Genomic DNA, 24,405 nt, shown 5'->3' on the forward strand with positions numbered 1-24,405 from the left:
ACATAGTTTCTATTTCTAAATTGTTCTTTGTAAAACCAAGAAGAAACACATTCCGCCATTCTTTTCTTACTTTTCTGCTCCACGCATGCGCATAGTCGGTTTGAGAAAAATTCTTTTCCATCTCGTCCGCAAAAAAAAAAAAATGTCTCAACGAGCGACCTTAATTGCACTAGCGAAACTTTTTTAAAGAAGTACTAAAAACAAAGAAGTGGGGAAGAGGAAACTCAGTAGTGTACGAAAAAATAATATTAGAATAAAAAGCATTTGAAAGCAGTAGAATGAACCGACAAACCTGAGAAATGTGTGATGTAGAAAGGCATTACAGAGTGCAACACCACGTGCGAAACGGAGACATTTTTCTTTTGGTGATGTGGCAAAAGGTTCCGCCAATCGCTGTCGGTAGCGAGCATTTCGTTTTTACCTCATAACCAACCACCTTCTTTGCTCAGACAAAAGAATTTTTTCATTTTCATTTGCGCATAGTTTCCAAGTTTGACCTCAGGGTTGGCCAACAATTGGCGCGCGGGTGAGTGAGGGGATTTTGTGCTTCCCCTGACAACAAAATAATATTTTGTATCAAATTAAATTTGCGATCTAGTGTAGTGTAATCTACTGTTAAGGTAGTCTAGTGTAAATTCGTGGTTAGTTGAGCTATTGGTTCCAACCGCAGACTTCCTGATTAACAAACATTCGTTATTTCTAATGATGAAATAATTTCTATGTCCCGATACTGCTTTTTCCAACAAACTGCTCATGAATTTTTCAGTATAGGCAGTTTTTTTTTGAAGTGAAACTTCTTTAACCATAGGGAACGAATTTTCAAATCTACCATAACCCCCATCTCTCCGTCGCCACAGCGGTGGTCGGCTAAAGTTGGTATTCTGTAGTTCCCAACATCGAGGTGCGAATTCGAGCCGACCTTCCCATTAGAAAGTCTCGCCATAGAGAGCAACAGGCTTACAATGGTAGAAAAATATTCAGTCATTGCTCACTTCGTCACATCTCTCACTTCTTTTCTGAAATATAAATGGCAGCACTAAAAAATCAGACACAAAACTATATATGCACTCAGACTGTTAGGTACTCACACTTCCTTCCAGTACAACTCACTCGGTGGTTAATTGCCCATGGCAATAGACCGGAGTTGCGCTCGGTTTGAAAGAAAGAGAGTTAGACTTATCCGATAGACTTAGATATCTTGCAAAAGATAGATGTGAGGCGAAGCGAATAGCTGGTCACGGTGAATCAGACTTAACAACCTAGAAGTTTCGCTTCTATCGCGTGAGATTCTCAAGCAGATTTTCTTCTATCTCTCGTTGGACATGTTGCCTGTTGTAGCTGAATTCATACATATTTGGTGTTCTCTGCTCACAGTGACGAAACTTCTTCGGATTTGACGCCCCAACTTACAATGGCACCTTGAATCTTCAACCGACTAAGCTAAGCAGCCTCTGGGCAAAAAAGAAGTACCATATTTGATAATGGATTGATATTGTTCCGTTGACCGAGGAACTTCCACACAGGGACACGATGATTTTCGAAAACAGAGTAGCGTTCATCTCTGAATTTGAATCACATGGCAGGTTGGTGACATTCCTCGGTGCACAAAGAAGGTAGCTTACACGTACACCCCTGTCGGAGCCGGGGTGCTGTGGGTGATCGAAGCACTCACGGTAATTTGTGGGCATGGATCCGAGCAACTCCAGAATTGATTCAGAAACCAAAATTTTCTACATAAAGCCCAAGAGGAGCACCCACGGGTTCGAAACCACTTCCGACTTCCCCCGCTCACGTAAAAAAGACACATAAATCATACATCTGGTTTTCTCTGTAAAATTCAAACTGTGAATGTACCGAATGGAATAATTTGCTGAAGAAACTGCAATTTTTGATGCATTGCATCTAGCTGAGAACCCAACCATATGAGTAGCAAGTTTGTGAAGAATGGTGGGGGGGAAGAATTCAAAGCCCTGCGTAAAACCTGCGCCTGAATTGCTCGTGTCTCTATATACTTATGAGGTATAAAATCTGCGAGTTTTCCAGGTGCGGCCCATACGCCGCAGAGGTGACCCTGGTGAGGCCTGCGACGCTGCAACCGACCATTATGTTGACTGTCGAAGATAGAGAAGTTGGCCACTCCTGAATCTATTCAAATGTATGGTCGAATGTGAACTACACTGCTCAAAACAATTAGGGGAGCACATGGTTTTAACAAAATTACGCAAAGATGTATACCGATAAGTAACATAAAATGAATCATCCATAATTTAAAGCCTAGCAGGAAACGGAAGAAGAAAACTTCATATGCAAATCAAAGTTCATGACGTCAAAAACCAGAAAAAGGAGATAAGGGCAGAAATCGGGATGTTGCAGAAACGTCTGTTTTACTGGAGACTGGAGAAACCGCGAGACACCCAAGAATGATTGATTGGAACCATGATTGGAACCAAGTGCTGTTTACCGACGAGTCCCGATTCAATCTGGAGTGTGACACCCATAGACTTAAGATATAAATAGACCGCGCACGCTATTCATAAAACTTGTCGAACGTGAAGAAAAGATGAGCAGTATTGTCGGGGAAAGAACAGGTTCTGCGCTATTACATTTGGCGTGTTTTCGCAGAAGCTAGGATGTTGCTGTAACGAAATTTGACTCAATTCGATCAAGTTGATGAAAACTTTCCTTCATTTTTTCAATGAATTTCACTCATTTTTATGTGAAATATTTAGGGAGTATCAGATTTGAAAAAATAAATTCTATAAAATAAACAAATATTGGAAAACGGAATTTTTTAATTTTCCATTAAGGGATAATTCTTAATAATTTCTTAACACATGGATTTTTAAATTTTAATTGAATATATAATATTTGAAGGAAGTGAATATAAACAGTATAAATTTCATGAAATAAATTTTTTTGGCACAGTTTTTAATAGCTTTCTAAATATCTATACACACACAGGAAACAAAATATTGTATACAACAAATATATAATGTTTATGTTACTGTAAATTTGATAAATCCGTAGTGCGCGTTATCTTCAGAAATTATGCATAATAGTTGGTAAATATATGCATAATTACCAATATTTTTAGTAAGTTTGATGAATTTCGTAGCATTTATCACTTTTTACGAATGAATCGAATAATTCTCAAAATGAAGTTAGTAAGTTTGATGAATATGGAAAAAATCCATGCTGAAATATCACTTTATTTCAACAACTTCGTTCTGCCCGTATGAGATGCGTGCACTACACATATTTCGCCATAAAAATTAAATTAATAATAAATGCGAAGATAGAGAGAGATTTTTTTTCATCGGCTTAGTTCATGTTGGCTTTTGCTGTATTTATCAGCATATGCAAACATAACCGTTACGAAGAGGGGTAAAAATACTATTATTTTTAGAGGTTGTTATGCATTTTTATGCAAAACTGCAATTGTCTAGAGGGGGGGGGGGAAGTTTTCCTCACATTCTATTTAAATAGAATATTTTTCATAAATTTATCCTTCTGAAAAGCATATTTTCTTCCAAGTTGAACAAAACTCGAATGAACTCACTAGCTCGCCAAATCTCGCCAAATCTTGCGGAGACGTATATTTCAGTTAAAACTTCATAAAACTCACAATTTCAATCATTTATTGCCAAAAATTCTATTAAAACATTTAATAATGATTCATGACATTTGAATTTTACCAAAACTTGGAACTTTAATTGAATTAAATCCAAAATGGAGTCGTTAAAAACTGAGATTACGTCAGAAATCCATTGCATCGTCAATTTAATATTCCAATTTTTAATTTATAAGAAGGGAAATAAGCAAAAAAGTATTCCTTTGTGAAAGGATAATGTTCCTCCTTTCCTAAACCGTTCCGAACATCCGAAAGCTGCACACGTGGTGACCATTCTAATGAAAAATAAGACAGCACTTGGAGATCGTCATACGAACAGCCATAAGGAAAGCATTGCCAGCGAGATTCCCTGACCAGCCTTTCGACTGGAGTCACGTGACTCCGGATCTTTGCTTCACATTGTAACCCCTCGCGCGCACTCTATAGTATTATTACTCTGTGGTGACACCCGACGTGTTCTGGTATGGAGGGACAGGGGCACTCGAAATAACCTCGCATTCGTTCGTGAAAGGTCACAATACAGACGAGCTGGTTGGATGGTATGGGGTGGAATCAGCATAGGCGGACGTACGGGCCTGCATATCATTCGGAATGGCACTTTGACGGCCCGAAGGTATGCAGACGAGATACTGCGACCTCATGTCATCCCTTACGCTGGAGCCATTGGAGATTCCTTTGTTTTCCAGGATGATAATGCCCGACCGCATAGAGCTCGTCTGGTGGAGAACATGCTTGAAGCTGAAACAATACAGCGTATGGAATGGCCAGCGTGCTATCCTGACCTGAATCCATTGCTGCTCGACCAAGGCCGCCTGTTACTGTCCGAGACTTGCAGATTGCACTTCTTGAGGAGTGGAACAGTATTCCCCAAAGTCTGATCGATAACCTCATCGCATCCATGGCAAACAGGCGTGCAGCAGTCTTAGCTGTTCGAGGAGACCACACGCCCTATTAAAACTCATGCATCATGTCTAAACAGTACTTTTTTTTATCGTTTACACGTAACCAAATTGTTGCCCAAAATCATCTTTTCATGTTTTTTCCATATTTTCAAAGAATTAAAGCTTAATTCCAAATTTTTTTACGTCTTTTTTCTGTATTGCGCATTGATACGCGTGTACTATCCATTGTATGGCTGTCTCGCACGGTTTTCTTCACTTTTTTGCTTGCTCCCCTAATTGTTTTGAGCAGTGTATTATGACTCTCTAGACGAGGTGAATTTCATGAATGTTCCCCTCGTGAACGTTAAAACCTGGTTAAACTGAAATGATACCATTCAATTTCAGTTAAAATTCGCCAAGAGATCTCAGTGATACTGAAGTAAGTAATCGACATTAATGAATAAAACTTACACCATCTCCATTTACACATTGAGGACTGAATTTCTTTATGTCTTCAATTTTTTCACCACTTACCAGATTGTGTTAACGGATACTACTGGATGTGTAATGTACAAATAATCGAAAATTCCATCTGTTTGTAATGATCCGAACTATCATCATTCCCATACAAAAATAATTTTTCATTGTCATTTGAGCATAGTTTCGAAATTTGACCTCAGGGTTGGCCAACAGCTGGCACGCGGGCCCGCTGCTGCCCGCGAGGTGATTTTGTGCTTCCCCCGAGATAGAAGAAAGATAGAAGAGAGTGTGTGAGAATCTCTCGCGTGATAGAAGTGAAACTTCTAGGTCACCTAGGTTCACCTCGCCTCACATCTACCTTTTGAAACATATCGATATTATGACATGAATGTCGCTCTCCACTTGTTAATACAAGATATACGGAAGACTGGATATTGTGAAGATATTTATTATTTCAGATGTTTATTTTTTTTATTTTTTTATTTTTTTTTTTTTAAGGAAGGAAAAAACTCATCTCTGCCTCCACCGGGAGTCGAACCCGGGTCCCTCGATTGCCGGACGAGTGCTCTGACCACTAAGCTACAGAGGAGATAGAGATTTTCCTTCGCTAGAGCGTATATATGCCGAACGGAACCGTGCAATGGACGGTGGAACCGATCAGCTAATAGCTCATTGACAATATCCAGTCTTCCGTATATCTTGTATTAACAAGTGGAGAGCGACATTCATGTCATATATATAGCCCTCTGGTGGCTCGTCGTCAATGAGCTATTAGCTGATCGGTTCCACCGTCCATTGCACGGTTCCGTTCGGCATATATACGCTCTAGCGAAGGAAAATCTCTATCTCCTCTGTAGCTTAGTGGTCAGAGCACTCGTCCGGCAATCGAGGGACCCGGGTTCGACTCCCGGTGGAGGCAGAGATGAGTTTTTTCCTTCCTTAAAAAAAAAAAAAATAAATAAAAAAATAAAAAAAATAAACATCTGAAATAATAAATATCTTCACAATATCCAGTCTTCCGTATATCTTGCATATCGATATTGTACATCGGATAAGTCTAACTTCCTTTCTTTCGAACCGAGCACAACTCTGGTCTATTGCCATTCCCCCAAACTACTAGCTTGCATGATTGAAACAATTGAATGTGACAGCTGAAGATCAGCCGCTGAGCATACTACTTGGCGAATAAATCAAGGCAGTTAAATAGCTGATGTGCTGAGGTTCCTTATGGACCTACAGAGAAATGGGATTAAACTTTTCCACGGCAATCCCGAGATATCTCGTCAAACTGCTTTATTTCAGTTACCCTGAAATATCTCGTTAAACTTGATCTGCCCTATTTCAGTCGACCCGAAATATCTCGACTTCTAAAAACACGTTGAAGTTGTTCTTGCAGTAAAGCCTCCCCCCCCCCCTCCCACCTCCAATCAATCTACTACCAGTGAGTGGAGTCAGCTCATGTTCAAGGTTAGATACGAGAAGGAGCGATAAAAAAAAAAAAACACGACTCAGTATAAATAATACAAAAAGATTTTCTTCCAGGGAAAAGAAAAGTAGGCTATTTTTCTTCCTAGAAAGCCACACACGTCATGGCTGGTGTTTTTGTATCATAGTGAGGGAAATGAAAGCGATGAGCGGAGTAAATTTCCTTGTTGGGGAAGGGAGAAGCAGTTATCAGCTAGCAATCGGGAAAAACAAAAAAAACCTTGTAGAAAATAGGTAGCAATACACGAAGGTTTCGCAATTTCAAATGGAGCAGTTATAATGCGGATCAGGAAAATTTGAAACAAAGTTACATATGTGTCCATGCGTTAAAACAGGGCCCTATTGGGGGGGGGGGACAATGGGTATTTTGTAACTGCGGACCAAACCGAAAGCACAATAGACTTCACCATTTGATTCCATAAACTAGAGTTACCAGACAACCTCCTTTATGAGGGCATGTCCGCCTTTTTTTTTATGCCATTCCAAGCATTCTCCTACATTTTAGAAAATTTGCCCTTTTGTGCTCCTCCTCAGATTTCCGGAATTATTTTTCCTGGGGAAATTTTTTTCCCCCACTCCTAAACATATTGTTCCGGATAATGTCTCTCACAAGCGCTGGAGATGGCAAAGCACGAAGCCATTTGAAGGACAACACAGATTTATTTTACAGAACAGCTACTTACACGTATTCACAAGCAGCGATTTAACAATACATGCTAAACGGAGATTCCCCTGACGTGCGGCTTCTCAAACGTACACAAAAGTTTTTACCCCTCTTTCTCAACCCAACTACTCCTCAGTTTCGCTTTGGCGGCGCTTTTATGCAGCGAAAGAAAAGTCGAGAAGCTTCTGGTAAAATCTCATTCTCTTCTTTCTATAAATTTCTCTGGCGCCATGACGTCAGTCACTAAATCATCAGAGCCGTCGCCAAACTCGCTAAATTTGCTGCCAATTTGGCGAGATTTACAGAAGAATGCGTTAATTTTCGTTTCTCCTTAATATAATGACTATTCACACGAGCGGGAGATGACATAATGAATGATAAATAAGGACTATTTGCACAGTTTTTGTGACAATGCTTCTCTTGTTCCCCCGTCCCCCTCCCCACACCCATTTTAACAAGCTTTCACCAATCGCCCCAGGGCCGTCATTTCAACTTTTTCCTCGGGGGGTGGGGGGGGGGGGCAAAGACACGTACTCAATGTATGTATATATATATATATCGTTTTTAGTGTATTTTCAAAACCCGGGAGAGGGGCCGGGTGGTTTCCTGTGGTTCCCAACTTCCCAACTTCAAGGCGCAAATGTGAGCCTCATTAAAAAGTCTCGCCACAGAGAGCAACAGGCCTACAACGATAAATCATTCAATCATTACACTTCACTCATAGTTAGAAAAACTTGTGGCAGATGGCAGCACTACACATAACAAGCATTATTCGGAAATAAACTTCGCGCCAGGTTTCACTACATACACGTACACGCACATTCCAACATGTACCAATTCGTTAGAGGTTCCGCAGAGGAATATGGACGAGGTGCATGTCTGGTTTAGTAGTAACTCTAAATGGGGGACAATTCCCGGGACAATTTTCTTCATTTCTATTAGTCTGTTCATTCTATCTTGGGTCCTAATGTAAATAAAAGCACGTGTGCGATCTCCTGCTGCTAGATGTTGGGATCATGGCTCGCAACCTACGCACGGATAAAAAAACCGAAATTGTCTTGACAAAAAAAATAGGGTATCAACAACAGGTTGAAGTAAAGAAACGAAATAATGTGGATGACTCTCTCTCGTCAAATTGGAACTGCTGTATTTTTTAGTTACATTTTCTTCCTTCTATAAATTATAAATGCCTTGTTTTAGTGCCTATTTTAGGCAGTTTTAGTGCCTTTTTCGACTATTTTTAGTGTCTGAACTTCCGGGCTCTAGTTATTAAATATTCGAGTGCACCTCGAGGTGATAAAATATGAATAAGAGCGGGTTTTGGTATGAAAAATATATTTTTAGGGGGGGGGGGGGAGACTGCATTCATAGGGACGAGGGTCAGTTACACAATGCTCGTAAAACCTGTCAGTCAAATCCGAGAGTCCATCGCACTGGATTCCCCTCTTATCACATGAGTTAGTTGCACTGGCGGGAGCTAGACTGGAAGGAGTATGTACTTTCTTTCTTTCTTTCAAACCGAGCACAACTCAGGTCTATCACCATCTATGGGCGATTTACTACCTAGTGAGTTGTGCCGGAAGTGTAACTGTGTGTGTACCTAACAGTCTGAGTGCGTATGTAGTGTTGTGTTGGAATTTTCAGTGCCGCCATCTATGTTTCAGGAGTGAACTGAGTGATACGTTATGATTGAATTTTATTTGTACTGTTTGTAGGTCTTATGTATTTGGGATTTACATGGAATTTACATGGAATTTCAAAGGTCTTATTTATTTTAGAACTATTTCCGTGTGCTCAGTTGGAATCATTTCCAAAGCTAGGAAAGACAGATTTTAAAATACTTCAACTATGAAAGAATGACGTCACTCTCCGCTATCCATACAAAGGTTTTTAACAACTGGCTCATGGGGGAAGGGGAGATACAGGGGGGCGGGGGGGCATTGCTCCCCAGCGTCAAAGGTGGAGTCGACTGATCTAATGTATATATATATGTATATATGAATTGACACATCATCCTCATCGTGCATCCCCAGACTTCCAAGTCTATCTCCGCCTATGAACTGGCTGTTGCGAACATGAATTTTTGGAAAGAATATTCACTATTCGCAACAGCCAGTTGTTAAAGAGAAAATTTATCTTCGTAGTGATAGTAACCCGTCTTCCAACAAAATTTCCCACAAAAATTTCCCTTTTGACTAAATTTTTCCCCCCCACGCATTCCGAAAAATGTGCTGACATCTAGCGGGGAAAATACGTAATCAAGTATTTTACAATAGAAAAGTATTGCGCTGCATTAATTTATTTTTTTTCAAAAAAATTCTTTTGTTTGATGAACTCACAAAATTGCCCACAAATGCTAAGAAATTTCCCACTTGGGCAAATCTTGGCCAATTTTTCCCACGAGTTACTATCATCACTGCATCTCCGCAACATCCACTTGTTAAAAACTTTTTCACGGATAGCGGAGGGTGACGTCATCCTTTCATAAGTCGCCATCTCGTGGCATCGTCAGCAGTTGTGAGCTTGGCCCGATTCGGGTCCTGCCGTCCATTTCAGTGCACACGAGCTCTAAGGAAAGATTTTCCCGTACAAAAGGCAGTTGAATTTTCTCTCTTACCAAAAATTCATCCTCGCAACAGCCAGTTGTAAAAAAAAACCTAGACATTTGACAGTTCTACTAGTCGCTACTCAAGGGCGTAGCGAGGGGTTGGGGGGGGGGGACTTAGGGTGTCTGGTACCCCCCCCCCAAAGCCCCCAAAATATGAGAAAATGGTCGAACAAAGGGAAAAAGATGGCAAAATCTATTGGTCTATCACTTTGGTTCCCCCCATCCCCTCCGAACGAAATTTCTGGCTACGCCCCTGTCGCTACTCATTTGCGAAATGGGGGGTTTTCATCACTTTCGCTTGTGAAAACAGTAACCACAAATCGCTTGAATGTAGACGATGATATGCCGGTGGCATTTTTTCAGTGAAAGAATATCAATTGCAAAATTCCATTTATTAAGAAAAAGAAACATCAAGTTAAAATCTTTAAAAGTCCACGTTTAGAGTAATTTCATTTTGCATTGATACCTCGTGTGCATTTTTTGTCACTGCATTAATTTCGCAATTTAGGGGCCGTTCAAGTATTACGTCATCATCGATAGGGGAAGGGGGGTTTTCCGATTTGCTGACTTTTGATGAAAAGGGGGGGGGGTGGTTTCGATAATGCTTACGTCATCAACCACCCTTCATGAAAATATGAGTTAGGATTCAGAGGGGCAAAGCTGATGACGAAATTTTGCTGACAAGGAGCGGGGGGAAGGGGTCAAAAATGGCTAAAAATTTGCTTACGTAATACTTGAACGGCCCCTTAGAGGGTGAATATTTTAAGCTTGAAATTTATATAACAATTAAGTATTGGATACTTAATTTAGATAATTACAAAAATCTAAATTTTCATGTCGGTGACTATACACTGCCTGTCCTGTCCTAAGCATAGATGAAATGTGAAGGAAGAACAACGCAAGGAAGGAGGGGGGGGGAGGTATCTATCAACAAGAGGTATCAGCTGGAAAGTGGGTGGGGGAGGGACCGTCCAATGCAATTCGGTAGCCACGCCTATCTTCCAGTGCAACTCACCCCGAGGATGCGGGTTTCAAACCCCAACGTCGCCGCAGTGGTGGTCGGCTGAAGTTGGTTTCCTGCGGTTCCCAACTTCGAGGCCGCGAATGCGAGCCGATCTCCCCGTTAAAAATTCTCGCCGCAGACAGCAGGAGGCCTAAAACGCTACAGTTATTCGTTCATTACACTTCACTCTCTTTGAGTTGGGGAAAAAGTCATAGTTTAAAAAATTGATTGCGGAGGGCAGAACTATACATAACAAGCATTACACAGAAATAAACTTCAAGGAAGGTTCATTATACATACACACACATCCCAACATGTACCAATTCGTTAGAAGTTCAGTAGAGGAATATGGACGAGGTGCATGTATCTGGTGTTGTAGTAGTAGTGCAACTAACCCATCTCCATTCATAGAACTATATCCGTCTTTTCTGTTATCCTGTCCATCATTCCGCCCCATTAGGCTGAAAAGTCCGAAGTCTACTGTACATATAAGAGCGAAAGAAAACCGGTAGGGTGAGGGCATAAAGAGAAATCTACTTCGTACCTACTATCTCATCGACTTATCTATTATACTGTTCTCCTTCCATTTGTTTTTTTCCCCCTTCCTTTTCTCCTCCTTCTTTTCTTTTTTTTCTAACGTGCGATTAGGTTAGGTTAATATATTCATCGTCGGTTCGTCAAATAGAGTTCATTCGAATTTCTTGTCAATAGCTTCCAAGCGAAGGGGTTAAAAAAAAAAAAAAAATGTGACTTACCATTCTTTGGATATGTTCAACGCTCTCTCGAACCTCTGCTTTGGATGGGATTGGAATTCACACGAATCGCATCATCGTTGAACGGAACCGCAATGAAGTTCATAATTTCGTTTTCGCTTCTTTAGGGGTTTCGCAAGATGTCGGAGAAACGGAAGTGTTTCGAGATCGGGAGAAAAATGAATCGGGGCGTGCACCCGGGTTTCTTACACCACGACAGTAGATCTGAAAGACAAACCCATCAAAGAATAATTCACATGAGAGTGATTGCAAACTCGTAATATTAACTTAATATTATAAGATACAGTCAACGCCGCTTAATAGAATCACGGATAATTTTATGGTTCGGGTGTTGTTATCAGTTCTGCGAGGAACGGAACAAAGACCAATACCATAACGTGGAAAACATATTCTTTTATATTTATCGGGACATCGGATAGTGCTATCAGATTTATACCGTTGAAAGTTTTTTTTACGCATTCTGAAGCTGAAGTTTAGCCAAACTTAATTTTTCTTCCTCTGTAGGTTATAGTTATCAGGCTGCAGGACTATGTAGGAGGCTACAAGGTGTTATTCCCCCCCCTCCCCCCCCCCCAGTTGATAAACACTTCCGTACTTAATGTCGTAACCAGTCCATAGTGCCACGAGTACATAGTGTACTCGCTTCGGCAGTACATATACTAAAATTGGAACGATACAGAGAAGATTAAGTCCATAGTGCCAACACCATCTATATAGTAGAAGGCCTCGGCGCGAAGCTCGTGGCGCCACTCTTTCTTTCAAACCGAGCACAACTCAGATCTATCGACATGGGCAATTTACTACCTAGTGAGTCGGGCCTAGTGAGAAGTGCAATTGTGTGTACCTAGCAGTCTGAGTGCGTATTTAGTGTTGTGTCTGATTTATTAATGCTGCCATCTATACTTCGGAAGCGAAGTGAGTGAAGTGATTGAATATTTGCATCGTTTGTAAGCCTGTTTTGCTCCACTCAGAAAATAAAATAGAATGAACGCTATGCAGGTATGGTGCAAACTGCCTTTCTCGTGCTAGACATACAACTACTGTATTTTGTATCGGATTTCTATTTCTCTCTCCCTACCCATCAAACGCATGGCGACGTATGTTAAGCCGAAAGATTCCAAAGATCCAAACTGTTACTACACTTCGCAAACAGTTGCAAATACTGTACAATAAACCAGTGGTTCTCAGCTAGGGGTCATATGACCCTCTGTCGGTCTTCTGAACAGAGATTTCACCTTAAACTAATTTTTCTTGATTTTGTTTTGTACAGTAACAATCTTCCCACTCTCACAGCCAATGCCGTTGGACCTCACTCACCAGCTAATACGGCGAGACTATGGCGAATCAACCGACATCACCAATCAGAAATCACTTTTCCTGCTTAAATTAATTAATATTTAATAATACTAACCGGCTCGAAAGGACATGTTGAGTTTTAAAATCCTAAAAATAATTTTTGAAATTTGAAACGCCAATTCCCGGACTTGTCAAAATTCTCTCTACACATATATTTACACACAAAACATACACATACGAACTCGTCTTTCTCTACATACGGGTCCCCCCAAGAGGGGCCCCTTTTGAGGGCAGCAGATGCCTTAAAAGAGATAGGCCCTGCCATAAATTTTTCCCGATCTCGATCTGTCGGTCTTCATCACAGTAACGAGTATCGTTATATCGAGAAGAGTTTAACATTGCGCTGTATGTAGGCAATTCCAAACAAGGTTTTGGAAAGAATAAAAGGTCGTTGTAGAGGGATTTATCGTTTCATCGAGCCGTATCATCGATTTCATAGTGACGTTTTACTGTACTAGGGTCAAATCCCTAAACGCTAAACTAAAAAACTTTTAGATACGCAAAAGGGATAGTCAATGAGTTGGTAAAAGAAGTTAACTCACCTTTCGATTCCTGATCCTCTTGCCGTCTTCACCACTAAATTAGTCACAGGACAATGACAGCTCTCATAACAGACAATGATATGACACGGATCCAAAATCCCCACAGTCAAAAAGAAAGGTTTCCTGTTCCCTCACTTTTTTCACGACGGATAGGTGATATCACCGATGAGTGTATCCGAGAAGATGACACACGCGTAAATGAACACTTGTTCCTTCTCGTCGTGAAAGAATAAAAACAAAAAACACCACAAAAAAGAGCTGGAAACAAATATAGAAAAGCTAACGGCCAATAAAAGATTGTGTCTGTCGCGCACACCGAGCGTGTGCTTCTCTAATCAACTGTCTTGTACATTAGTTCGTTTCTGGAAGCGTTGGTTGGTTGCTGCCCGTTCTCTCCCAACGTAGATCCTTAATGTGTAGAGCCGGAGCCTACTACAACTTTACGGTGAAGACTGAAGAAAATGAGAGAAGGGAGGGAGAATACAAACGTTCTCTCTGAGGACAAGGACAAACCTAAAAATACAAGAAAGAGAGGCGGAGAGAATCCCATTAGGTAAAAAATAATAATAAAAAGTTACACTGGCACAAGTATCGTTTCGGTGTATCCCTTTCTTCACATTTTGTAGGTGCTATTCATCTTAGTAGAGTTAAAGCGAGCTGGAAAGAGAGGAATATTCTGTTTTATGGGATCGGATGTGATCAATACTGACTGAGCTGGAATATATATGGGTTTTCTTAGATATCAAAGAGACGCAAATCGGATAAAGATTCTTTAACCCTCCCCTTCTGAGTCGGAGAATATTCCAGAAAAGGTTGCGATTCAAAGAATGCGCGAACGCCTTTTGAAATAAGTTCTACTTATTACCCATGCGTATTTGAAAAGTAGGGGGGATTAACGTTTCCCCGGGATTGAGGGAAAAGCCCGGAGGAAACGGGAATTTCCCAGGATTCGGTTACCGTTAAACATAAGAGCAATTTAGAGGCATTTAGTAACAGATGGAGTACAGTGAAACCTCGCTACAACGATACTCGATATAACGATAAAAATTCCTGTACAGCAATACTCAATATAACTATAAATCCTTCTACAACCAAGGCCATAGCGGGAGGGGGTCTGGTCCCCTCCCCCAAAAATGTGAGAAAACGACCGAAAAAAGGGGGAAAAGATGGAAAATTTATTGTTCTATCACTTTCATCCCCCCCTCCCGAATGAAATTTCTGGATACGGGCCTTGTCTACAACGACACTCGACATAACGATAAATCCCTCTACAATGATACTCGATATAACGATAAAACCCTCTACAACGGGCATCTTCAACCCGTTTCTCGCGAGCACCACGGTGCTCCTTGAAGCACCCAGAGTGCTCGATGGTCGTGCCCAATTTCGTGTTCGCGAGCACTTGATCAACGTTCAAATTAAATACCTTGTGTAAAATGCGCTCTAGGATTAAAATCACCCTGATTGCACGGGTTCCTGTGTCTAACTTGCCGAAAAGGGTGCTGATCTTTTAATGACGGATACAGGCAGTGCTCGCGAGACTCGAAAAACATTGAAGACCTCTGCTCTACAACGACATATATTTTTTTTCAAATCTTGTTTGAAATCGCCTGTAGTTTAATGTTAAACTCCTCTCGATACAACGATATCCTCTACTACATGGTTTCTTAACCAGGGGGTCCACGGACCCCTTTAGGGATAAGTGAGAGCATTTCAGGGAGGTCCGTGAGATTTATTGAGATTAAATTCAACTAAATTTTTTCATACACTGAAGGAAATTAAGTGTATTTATATAATTTCATATCGAGGAATTGGCAGCTTCGCCATTTTCCTTCAGTATGCAGTTGGATACAGGCATTTCAATCAATGCTGTCAGCTTGTTTTCGCTGGCTATTGTGCATGTTGGAGCGCCATCAAAGAACGATTCTTATTTTGTGAGCATCCTTTTCGGAAACTACAAAGGCTAGCGATGTTTTCGAAATGATAAAAAAACATCTTTTCACAGACAAAGTTTTGATTGGAAAGAGAAACTTCATTCAATTTTTTTGCACAGATGGAGCTGCACAGTGCATCTGGCTTCGCTACTTTGGTGTAAAAAAGAAGCTTCTCCTTCATTCACCATCCATTGCTTTTTGCACGGATATGTACTGGCAACAAAGATTCTTCCACCAACCCTGAAATTAATTTTGCCAATGGCCATCATTTATGGTCTTCGAATCATCGAATTTTTAAAAGGTTTTGTTTATGTAAAACGAACAAATACAAAAACGTATATGGCGGGAAGTGTTTAAAATACACATATAAGGGGTCATTCAAGTAATACGTCAGCATCTATGGGGGTTTCCGATTTGCTGACTTTTGATGACAAGGGGGGGGGGGCGGTTGGATGATGCTTACGTCATCAACCACCCTTTATGAAAATATGAAATATTCTTAATGGCATCCTGAACTGTGCTTTGTGGGCATCTGAACTAACAATCTCCCTACTGATAAGTCTCCTAGTGATCTCTAAATGTTTCGTGGGTCCTTCAAGTGATCTAGAAATGTGTTTGGGCCGCTCAAGTACTCTCGAACTGTGCCATGCATCATTCAAGTGATCCGTAATTACGCCGTGCGATTCACTTAAGTAACATGGGAATGTGTAGGGGGTAACTTGAGTGATGTAGAACCGCACTGGGGGCCGCTTAAGTGCTCTAAAACTGTGTCAACTGTCACTTAAGTGATCTGAAAATGTGCCACGGGCCTACTTGAGTGATCGGGAAAAATGTGCCACGGGCCACCTAAATACTTTGGAATTGTGTCATGGGTCACCTAAGCGATCTGCAAATGTGCCGCTTAGTTCATTTTTATAAAATTAGGTTTGAGGGTTCAGGCCACATCAGATAACCCCCCCCCCCCGGGCCACATTTGATCCACGGGCCAAGGTTTTATCATTATGTGGCTTAGAGGGAGGGTCACAATGAATTTCTTAAAAGGAAATTTTGGGTTCTTCGAATAGCATTGAAATTATCAGAAATTGATTATAATAACATATAAAGGTGTTTTCTTTCAAAATTTTTAATTTTTAAGAAATATTTTCTGCATTTAAAAAAATAATTTTTTTTTATGGTTTGGGGGGGGGACAAGAGCCCTCCTTTGTTCCCCCCCCCCTCCAGACCCGTGTACAGTCTGTGATACGACCAATACGTGATAGGAGGTAGCGCAGAGATGACGAAATTTTGCTGACATGGGGAGGGGGCTTAAAATTGGCTGAAAAATTGCTGACGTAATACTTGAACGGCCCCTAAAGCCGGGTTTTCCTAGGAGCAGGTTTCCTGTGCCGCGCGCAACGTCATTCGTCCAGCGCGACACGCCGTCCACTCGCCAGTAAGAAAAGCAGCATGACTGTTTTCCTAAAGAGTGCAATACGGCTCACGACAGCGCTTTACGTCGGGCGTGATTGGCCCACTGCTTCTGGAGGAGTCAAATGCGTCGTGCGCCGCGGTTTTGCCGATGTTCTCTTCATTCTCTCTCTCTCTCTCTCTCTCTCTCTCTCTCTCGCGTTTTCTTTCGCTTCCCTTCAAACCGGAGCATGCAGACGACAGAATATCTGATGAAAAAGCCATATACTTTATATAGCCGCCCTGATCTGATGCGCCTCGCTAGGAAAACACAAACGCGTAGCGTAATTATGTAACACGTTTCTGTCGGCGCGAAGTAGTCTAATTCGGTTCACGCTGCGTAACAAACCTATTCCTAGGAAAACCCGGCTTAACGTGGATGTAATTTTATTTATCGGTCACACACGCATTTGGATTGGAGCATGGGCAAATGAATGGAGCATGACGTTTAGCGTTGACAAGTTCATGGTCGCTCATTGTGGTTCGAACAACCCACGGTTCCCTTACGAGTTGAAGGGTGTCACTATCCCGGATGCAACTTGGGTCACCGATTTGCTAATTCTCATTGACGTGCGGCTAGGGTTTTCTGAACATTGTTCAGCGGTGGTCAAAAAATCTGATAGGATGCTCGGTTTCATTTTCAAAAAGTGTCTCTTCGCGTTCTCCTAAAGTTTTTCCGAGGCTTAGTTCGTCCTGGAATGGAGTACGCTGTAAGGTTTTGGAGACCATACCTACAAAGGGACATAGACTTGGTTGAAGGGGTGCAGAGAAGAGCTATACGCGTAGCCTCATTGGCACAGGGGGCTTGAGTTATGAAGAGAGACTTTATTTTTTGAATATGTTTACGTTGGATGAACATAGGAAATATGTGACATCCATATTTGTTATGGACATCTTTCTCTCAGCCACCTGGTGAGGCATTTTGCCTGTTGTGGCATTTTGTATTTGTATTTTTTGTTCTTTCGGAAACATCTTCACGAATTTTTTTCCGACAATCGTCGCCACTGATTGTCATTCATAAACAAATTTTGACATGAATGAATGAACGCCAGAACTTTGCCACTGATCAAATTTTGACAATGTGGAAACACCCAACTTTGAAAAAATACCCGGCCCTTGCGACCCTGCTTCAGGTCAGCGTTATACTGTAAAAGTTTTGTAAAAAAAAAAGATGTTTTATCAAACTGTTATAGTGTAATGCCGACTTAAAACAAGTTTTAATGTGTATTTCAAAGGTGTCGAAGAAGAAGAAACACATACTCGTTGCCTGATTATTCCGTAGTTTTTATTTTATTATATTTTATGCGTTTAAAAGTGCTTTTCGGAGAGGGGGAGTCCGTGATCTTCACTCTACTGACCAGGGCCGGATTAACCATTAAGCAAAATAAGCACGTGCTTAGGGCATCAGTATAAAAGGGGCACCACAAAAAGATATCAAATGGTTTTTTTTAATGCACAATTTTTTTTCAACATCGATCATCCGATAGAAGACCCTAAAATTTTAAGAACACTTGATTGTATTAATTGAAGATCATTATCACAAGGATGGCACTAAAGATGAGAAACTAATAATATTGCAAACTAGACTTCACATTATTGCTGAGTTTTTGATTAGCTTTTCACAAAGTAGCCCAGATCTGTCTTAACATTATCATGTTGAACTAGCTGAAAATTCCTACCTACCTATTTACATATTTACTCTTAAAAATCGGAACCAGATCTAATTGTCACTTGACACCCCGGAGAAGTGCCCAGATGGGTCCTTGCGGTAAACCAAGTTCTACAGAATAAGGACATGATTTTTGTGTCATTTGAGGATCAACTGTGTAGTTTGATCTGTAGAAGTAAAAGAAATGCTACCAGTTGTAAATTACAAACTTAACGGTGATTCGTCAGAAATAAGATACCTATTGGCAGGGCCGCAACTGGAGATACTTGGTTATTCAGGACAACTACTCATGTAGGCACCCCCCCCCCCTCGTAATGCTGAAGGGTAGGTTAAATGGTTAAATTTGCGCCCCCCCCCCTTCGTGATGCGCCCGGGGCACCAGACCCGTCTGCTCCCCCCACTACTTGAGGCCCCGCCTATTGGTAATATTATGGCCTTTCTAAGATTCAATGTTTTCTCCTTGGAGTGTTGTTACAGACTTTATATCATCAACCGTTCGTCGTAGTGGTATGGTTCTAATTTTAAAAATTATCAAAATGTGACCAGAGATCACCCTGTGCTAGTTTTGAGGACGAAAATACAGTGTACACAAAATAAAAAAATGTAAATTTTTGTACGATCCCCCCCCCTCGTCCTCATAGTTGTTGCTCTACATCTTCTGAGCCCAACAAACAAATTATATGTTTTTAACTGCATTATTCCCCGAGATATTTAAATTCAAAAATCGTAGACAGGTCCGGGCTTAGGAGAATTTCGCGGCCCAATGCAACAAAAAAAATATTTTGCGGCCCCCCTCTAAAAAGATTTTACGTAGTTGCTCCCCGACTTACAAACTTTTCGAGTTACGAACATAAATCTTGAAGGGGGAAATTTTTTTTTCAGAAAGAATATGCATTCTTTATTACACTCATTTTTTTCATTATTTCAGGAACGCATTGATGGTGTGGATCGTAATCAAACAAGATCCATTGAGAGGGAATGACATCTAAATTAATTTTACAAAATTCTTAAATTATTAATAATAATTAGCACGCTGTCCACTGCTGTCACTTCATTGTGGCTCGAACCATATTGAACAGACATAAATTTTTGTCATACTTTTAAAGCGCTTCATCATCTCATTATCAAATATACGTTGCAATTCGATAACTTTGATCATTTTTCGAATTTTCTATTGCTGTTTTTGTTTAATTAATGTAAATTAATACAAGTAAAGGAATCAAGTACTGGAATTCCATGACATCCACAAGGGTGGGGCTGACAGGCACGATCGTCTTAAGAGCATCATGGGCCACCAATTTTTTTGAAAGCCCTACCTGAAAAATTCTCGATAAATTCAACTACGTCTCGTTTTTCTGAGGCACCTCTTCTTTTGAGGGACTTCAGACACGGCCCGGGGGGGGGGCAGCCATGCGTTAAAACGGCACTGTCTAAGGTCGTCCTCCTTTTTCAGTTTTGAATCTGGTAACATTGTCTGAAAAAACCACATAATCCGTATTTTCACTTATTTTTTCGACTCGGAGAAATAATTATTGTTTCAGCATAAAAACAATTATTGCAATTAAATGTACGAATTTTGTTACCGAAATTTTCGTCTCGTAAAAAAAAATTTATGCTAAAAAAATAACAAAGAATACGCTCTCTCTCTTTTTTTCATCATCGCATGAGTTGCCTGAAATTACGACATTAGATGGCAGCACCAACAGTATATGAATCAAGCCTCAAGATCTCTGTCGTCTGCTTCTCTACAGGTTACTTGTTTTGGACGTCGCCTTTGTGTCCTGAAAAAATTACTGAACTGGCAGTTGGAACTTCCAGTTCTGTTTGTGAGCTTAGCTTGTAGGGAACCGAACAAACCGACTTCTTGTCTGTCGTCTGCTCATTAAGAGGTTTTTTTGTTTTGGACGTCTCCTTATGCTCAAATAAAATAACCGAACTTTCAGTTTAAATTTCCAGTTCAGTTCATGAGCTTTGTTTATAAGGAACGGAGCGGAATAAAGAATATAGTTTTTTTTTACTTTCAACTTCATCATCACCACAGGAGTCACTTTTAAATTTGAGATTAGATGGCAGCACCTACTATAACATGGAGTGTGGAAGTTCACTTCTTATAAGCCGGGTTTTCCTAGGAATGGGTTTCTTGCGCCGCGTGAACCGAATTAGACCATTTCACGCCAGCAGAGAAGTGTTCCATAATTACACTATGTGTTTGTGTTTTAGTAGCGTGGAGCATCAGATCAGGGCGGCTATACAAAAGAACATGGACTTGGCATCAGCTACTCTGTCGTCTGCATGCTCTGGTTTGAAGCATGGGTGGAGATACGGGGGGGGGGACATCATGACAGTTCTGAGGTTCCCAAGAAGGCAGGCAATTAACACTCCGAAGTGCAGTGGAAGTTGCTTCGCTCCGGGGCAGTCATCATCTACAGATGTCCATGCTACAGGCTACTATCAATAGTAGAAGCATGGGCGGGGATACGGGGGGGGGGGCGTGGGGAGTCCCCCTATGGTTCGAAGGGAAAAGAAAGAAAACACACAAGAGTGAAGAGATTATCGGCAAAACGCGCGGCGCACGACGCATTTGACTCCTCCAGAAGCAGTCGGCCAATCACGCACGACGTAAAGCGCAGTCGTGAGCCTTATTACACTCTGTAGGAAAACAGTCGTACTGCTTTTCTTATTGGTGAGTGGACGGCGTGTCGCGCTGGGTGGTTCACGGTACGCACGGCACAGAAAACCTGCGCCTAGGAAAACCCGGCTCTATGATCTTAGCTGTCGTCTGATTGTTTTTAGGTCCTTTGTTTTGGATGTCTCCTTGGGTCTTGAAAAAATAACTAAACTGAAAGTTTGATCTTTCATGCCAGTTTGTAAGCTTTGTTTATAAAGCTGAATGAAGAATTTAGTTTTTTATACCTGAGCTTATCGTCATCACCACATTAGGCACTTCTGATTTTCAAAGTAGATGGCAGCGCCAACAATATTTTTAAAAATGAATGTCTTAAAGCATTCTAGAGTATTGTGAATTAATTTTAATTCCCTTAAAATTGTTAGTTCGATTGTGAATTCACTGCAAATGCTACAAGGCAAAAAAAAAACTGCTATTGGCGGACTGCGTAACGTTTCGAGTCACCCGGTATATACGGGACTTCCTAGATATAGGACTATATCATTATCCATACTATGGGACATACTGGCCTAGTCGGGAAGACTGGATGCATTTATCACACCCACGTTCTGCAGCAGGGGTCGCTAGGCTGGTATCTTTATCGGGGCCTTAGAGGAAGGATTTTTCACTGGTCCCTCGTTAAAGAATTTATAGTATAAGGAAAAACAAAAATTATAAGAAACTAGGCTGAAGCCTAAAAAAAAAATTGTTGAGCTGAGAAACGTCATCGGGGACACCAAAAATAGATCCCGCATGGGCAGAGATTCCTTTCTCTTTTCTGCGCCTACCCATATTAGTCAAGGGCGTAGCAGGGGGGCACTTGGGGGTCTGGTTCCCCTCCGGAAATATGAGAAAATGGCCGAAAAAAGGGAAAAAGATGGCCAAATCTATTGTTTTACCACTTTGCCCCCCCCCCCCCCCCTGAAATGAAAGTAGTCCTCTCGAACGAAAATTCTGGCTACGCTTCTGCCATTGGTACATCAAGGTAAGCCTTTTTTTTTACATGTTAACTGGTGGGGAATTTTCCCCACTAGCCTTTCTATTTGCCTCACCAGTGGAGACAAAAAGTGACCACTAGTGGGGCAAAGCCGTTTTTTTGTTTTGTTGGAGCAGCTTCAACTTCTCAAACTCTACTAATATGATGGGAGTCAAAGAAAAAACTCAAACAAAATGTTTTCGCCATTTGCGAGGCCGATGCCGTGTAGTTGTTGTTGTGCGTCTACTGTATTAATTAAATATTTTAACATTAAAATGTATATAGGAATGAATTGCGACCGAAGCCAAACGTGTGTAAATAAGAAATTCTTATGAATGAGAGTCGTATTAACGGGTGTTCCACTGTACTGTGGTCTTATGAGTGTTTTTGTGAATATGAACTCCACTGCATATAATATAGCTATACAATACGTGATGAGTGATTCCGTCACTATTGAATCTCAAATGTTAGTAAAAATTAGAGGCGGAGGGAGGGGGAATGGAAAATGGCGCTGCGTCTGTTTTTAAGAATATGTTGGTGACAGTCCCCCTTTGTGATGAAGTTGGCCAATGGTCACTCACGAGCCGGTCTTGGATGTCGGATTTTCCACCATGGCCCACGTCTCCTGAGACGAACCAGCTTATATCCCCTAGGGGGACAGAGCGGGGGCCATGGTTCTGGAGGAGGTCACTCACGAGCAGGGCCATAATTATGAACCTATGCCATTTGTCATTGCCTTTCACGAGCAGTCGAGCCAAATGATCGTCGCTCAAATTATCCTTGAATATGCCGCAGATCACTTTAGTAATCTGAGAATGTGCCGCGAGTAACGTGAGTGACGTAGAACTACAGTCAGGGCCGTCTTAAGAGCATCATGGGCCCCCAGTCCAAGTGCTTTCTTTGAGGCCCTACCAGGCAAATTCTCGAAAATTTCAACTAGATCTCATTCTTGTGAGGCCCTTCTTATCTTGAGGCCACCGGGGGACCGCTTAAGTGTTCTGGAACTGTGCTGCGGCTCACTCAAGTGATCTGTAAATGCGCCACGGACGCACTTGAGTGATCTGAAAAAAGTGCCACGGGTGGCTTAAATGCTGTGGAATTATGCCACGAGTCACTTAAGCGATCTTTAAAAATAGCGCTTAGTTCATTTTTAAAAAATTAGGTTTTAGATGGTTGGCATGAGCGGAGATACAACGTTGAGGGTGGAGTCGACTGATCTAATGTATATATGAATTGACATCATCATCCTCGTGCCCCTCCCAACAATAATGACCTTTCCCCCCCCCCCAGACTTCCAAGTCAATCTCCGCCTATGGTGGCTGGCCACATCAGATAACCCCGGGAGGCCATGGGGTGAGCTCAGGATTAAAGGGTAGGTCACAATGAATTTCTTAAAGAGAAATTTTGGGTTCCCCATAGGCGGAGATAGACTTGGAAGTCTGGGGGGGGGCACGATGATTATGATGTCAATCATATATGCATGTATACATTAGATCGGTCGACTTCACCTTTGACGTTGGGGATACCCCGTATCTCCGCCCTAGTTGTGGCCCTACATAAACCCTATGGCGAAGTGATTTTTCTGAGCCCCCCCCCCCCAATCCTATCTGGCTGAAAAAAATACCTGCCTATCATTTCCGTGTTTGTTCTCAAATTTTTCTATCAGATCGTATATTCATGAGGCCCCTTTCTACAGTTGAGTCCCATCTCCTCCCGGCCGTGCTCGGGTGCCCCCCCCCCCCCGCATTAAGACGACACTTGCGAGAAGAGGGGGAGGGGGAATAATCAGCCGATAAAGTACTTTCTGATTTCATAATTAACTGTCTTCCAACATGGGAAGGGGCAGGCGGTCTGATGGCCCCGGGAGCTGGACCAGAATGGGCACCGAAATCACCCTTTAACTACTTCTTCTACATGCAGGGGCGCCAAAATTCCCGCTGGCCCCGACTACAAAGTATCTAGTTGCTGTCTGGTCAAATCAAATACGATAACACATTTAGGTGTCCAAAAGTTGAAAGAGTAGGCCGCATTAGTGTGACGTCACGACCGGCATCCTGATTCCAAACAAACATGAGCTGAGCGAGATTATAAGGAAAAATGCCATAGGACGTAGATGAGCCCTCAGTTTAAATTATTTTTCTAAAACAAATATGATCAAATAAGACTTGCGAGCTCTTGAAATGAAACACTTTCACGCTCTTCAAACACTTTTGAACATGCAATGTTAAAAATATAATAATAGTTCGTCTCTAATTAGCTATGAAAGCTTTATATTTCCCTCATGCTGTCCGT

The 24,405-nt window shown here is 41.4% G+C and overlaps 1 protein-coding gene and 1 pseudogene across 1 annotated transcript in view; one reads left to right on the forward strand and one right to left on the reverse strand.

The window, feature by feature from the left end:
* LOC149068051 (protein boule-like) overlaps positions 1-13,887 on the reverse strand; it is a 61,925-nt gene extending 48,038 nt beyond the window's left edge. The window contains exons 1-2 of the mRNA XM_089251875.1: positions 13,424-13,887; positions 11,508-11,729 (exon numbers count right to left, since the gene is read on the reverse strand). Of these exons, the coding sequence (XP_089108001.1) occupies positions 11,508-11,510 (3 nt within the window). The 5' untranslated portion in view covers positions 11,511-11,729; positions 13,424-13,887. The remainder of the gene's footprint in view (positions 1-11,507; positions 11,730-13,423) is intronic.
* On the forward strand, positions 12,161-12,213 carry LOC149068052 (U6 spliceosomal RNA; annotated as a pseudogene).
* Positions 13,888-24,405: the final 10,518 nt, after the last annotated feature.

This window comes from Pholcus phalangioides, unplaced genomic scaffold (assembly GCF_987345545.1).
Source record: "Pholcus phalangioides strain wild (caught in Gottingen) unplaced genomic scaffold, Ppha-v1.0 ptg000027l_1, whole genome shotgun sequence".
Classification (NCBI taxonomy): Eukaryota; Metazoa; Arthropoda; class Arachnida; order Araneae; family Pholcidae; genus Pholcus; species Pholcus phalangioides.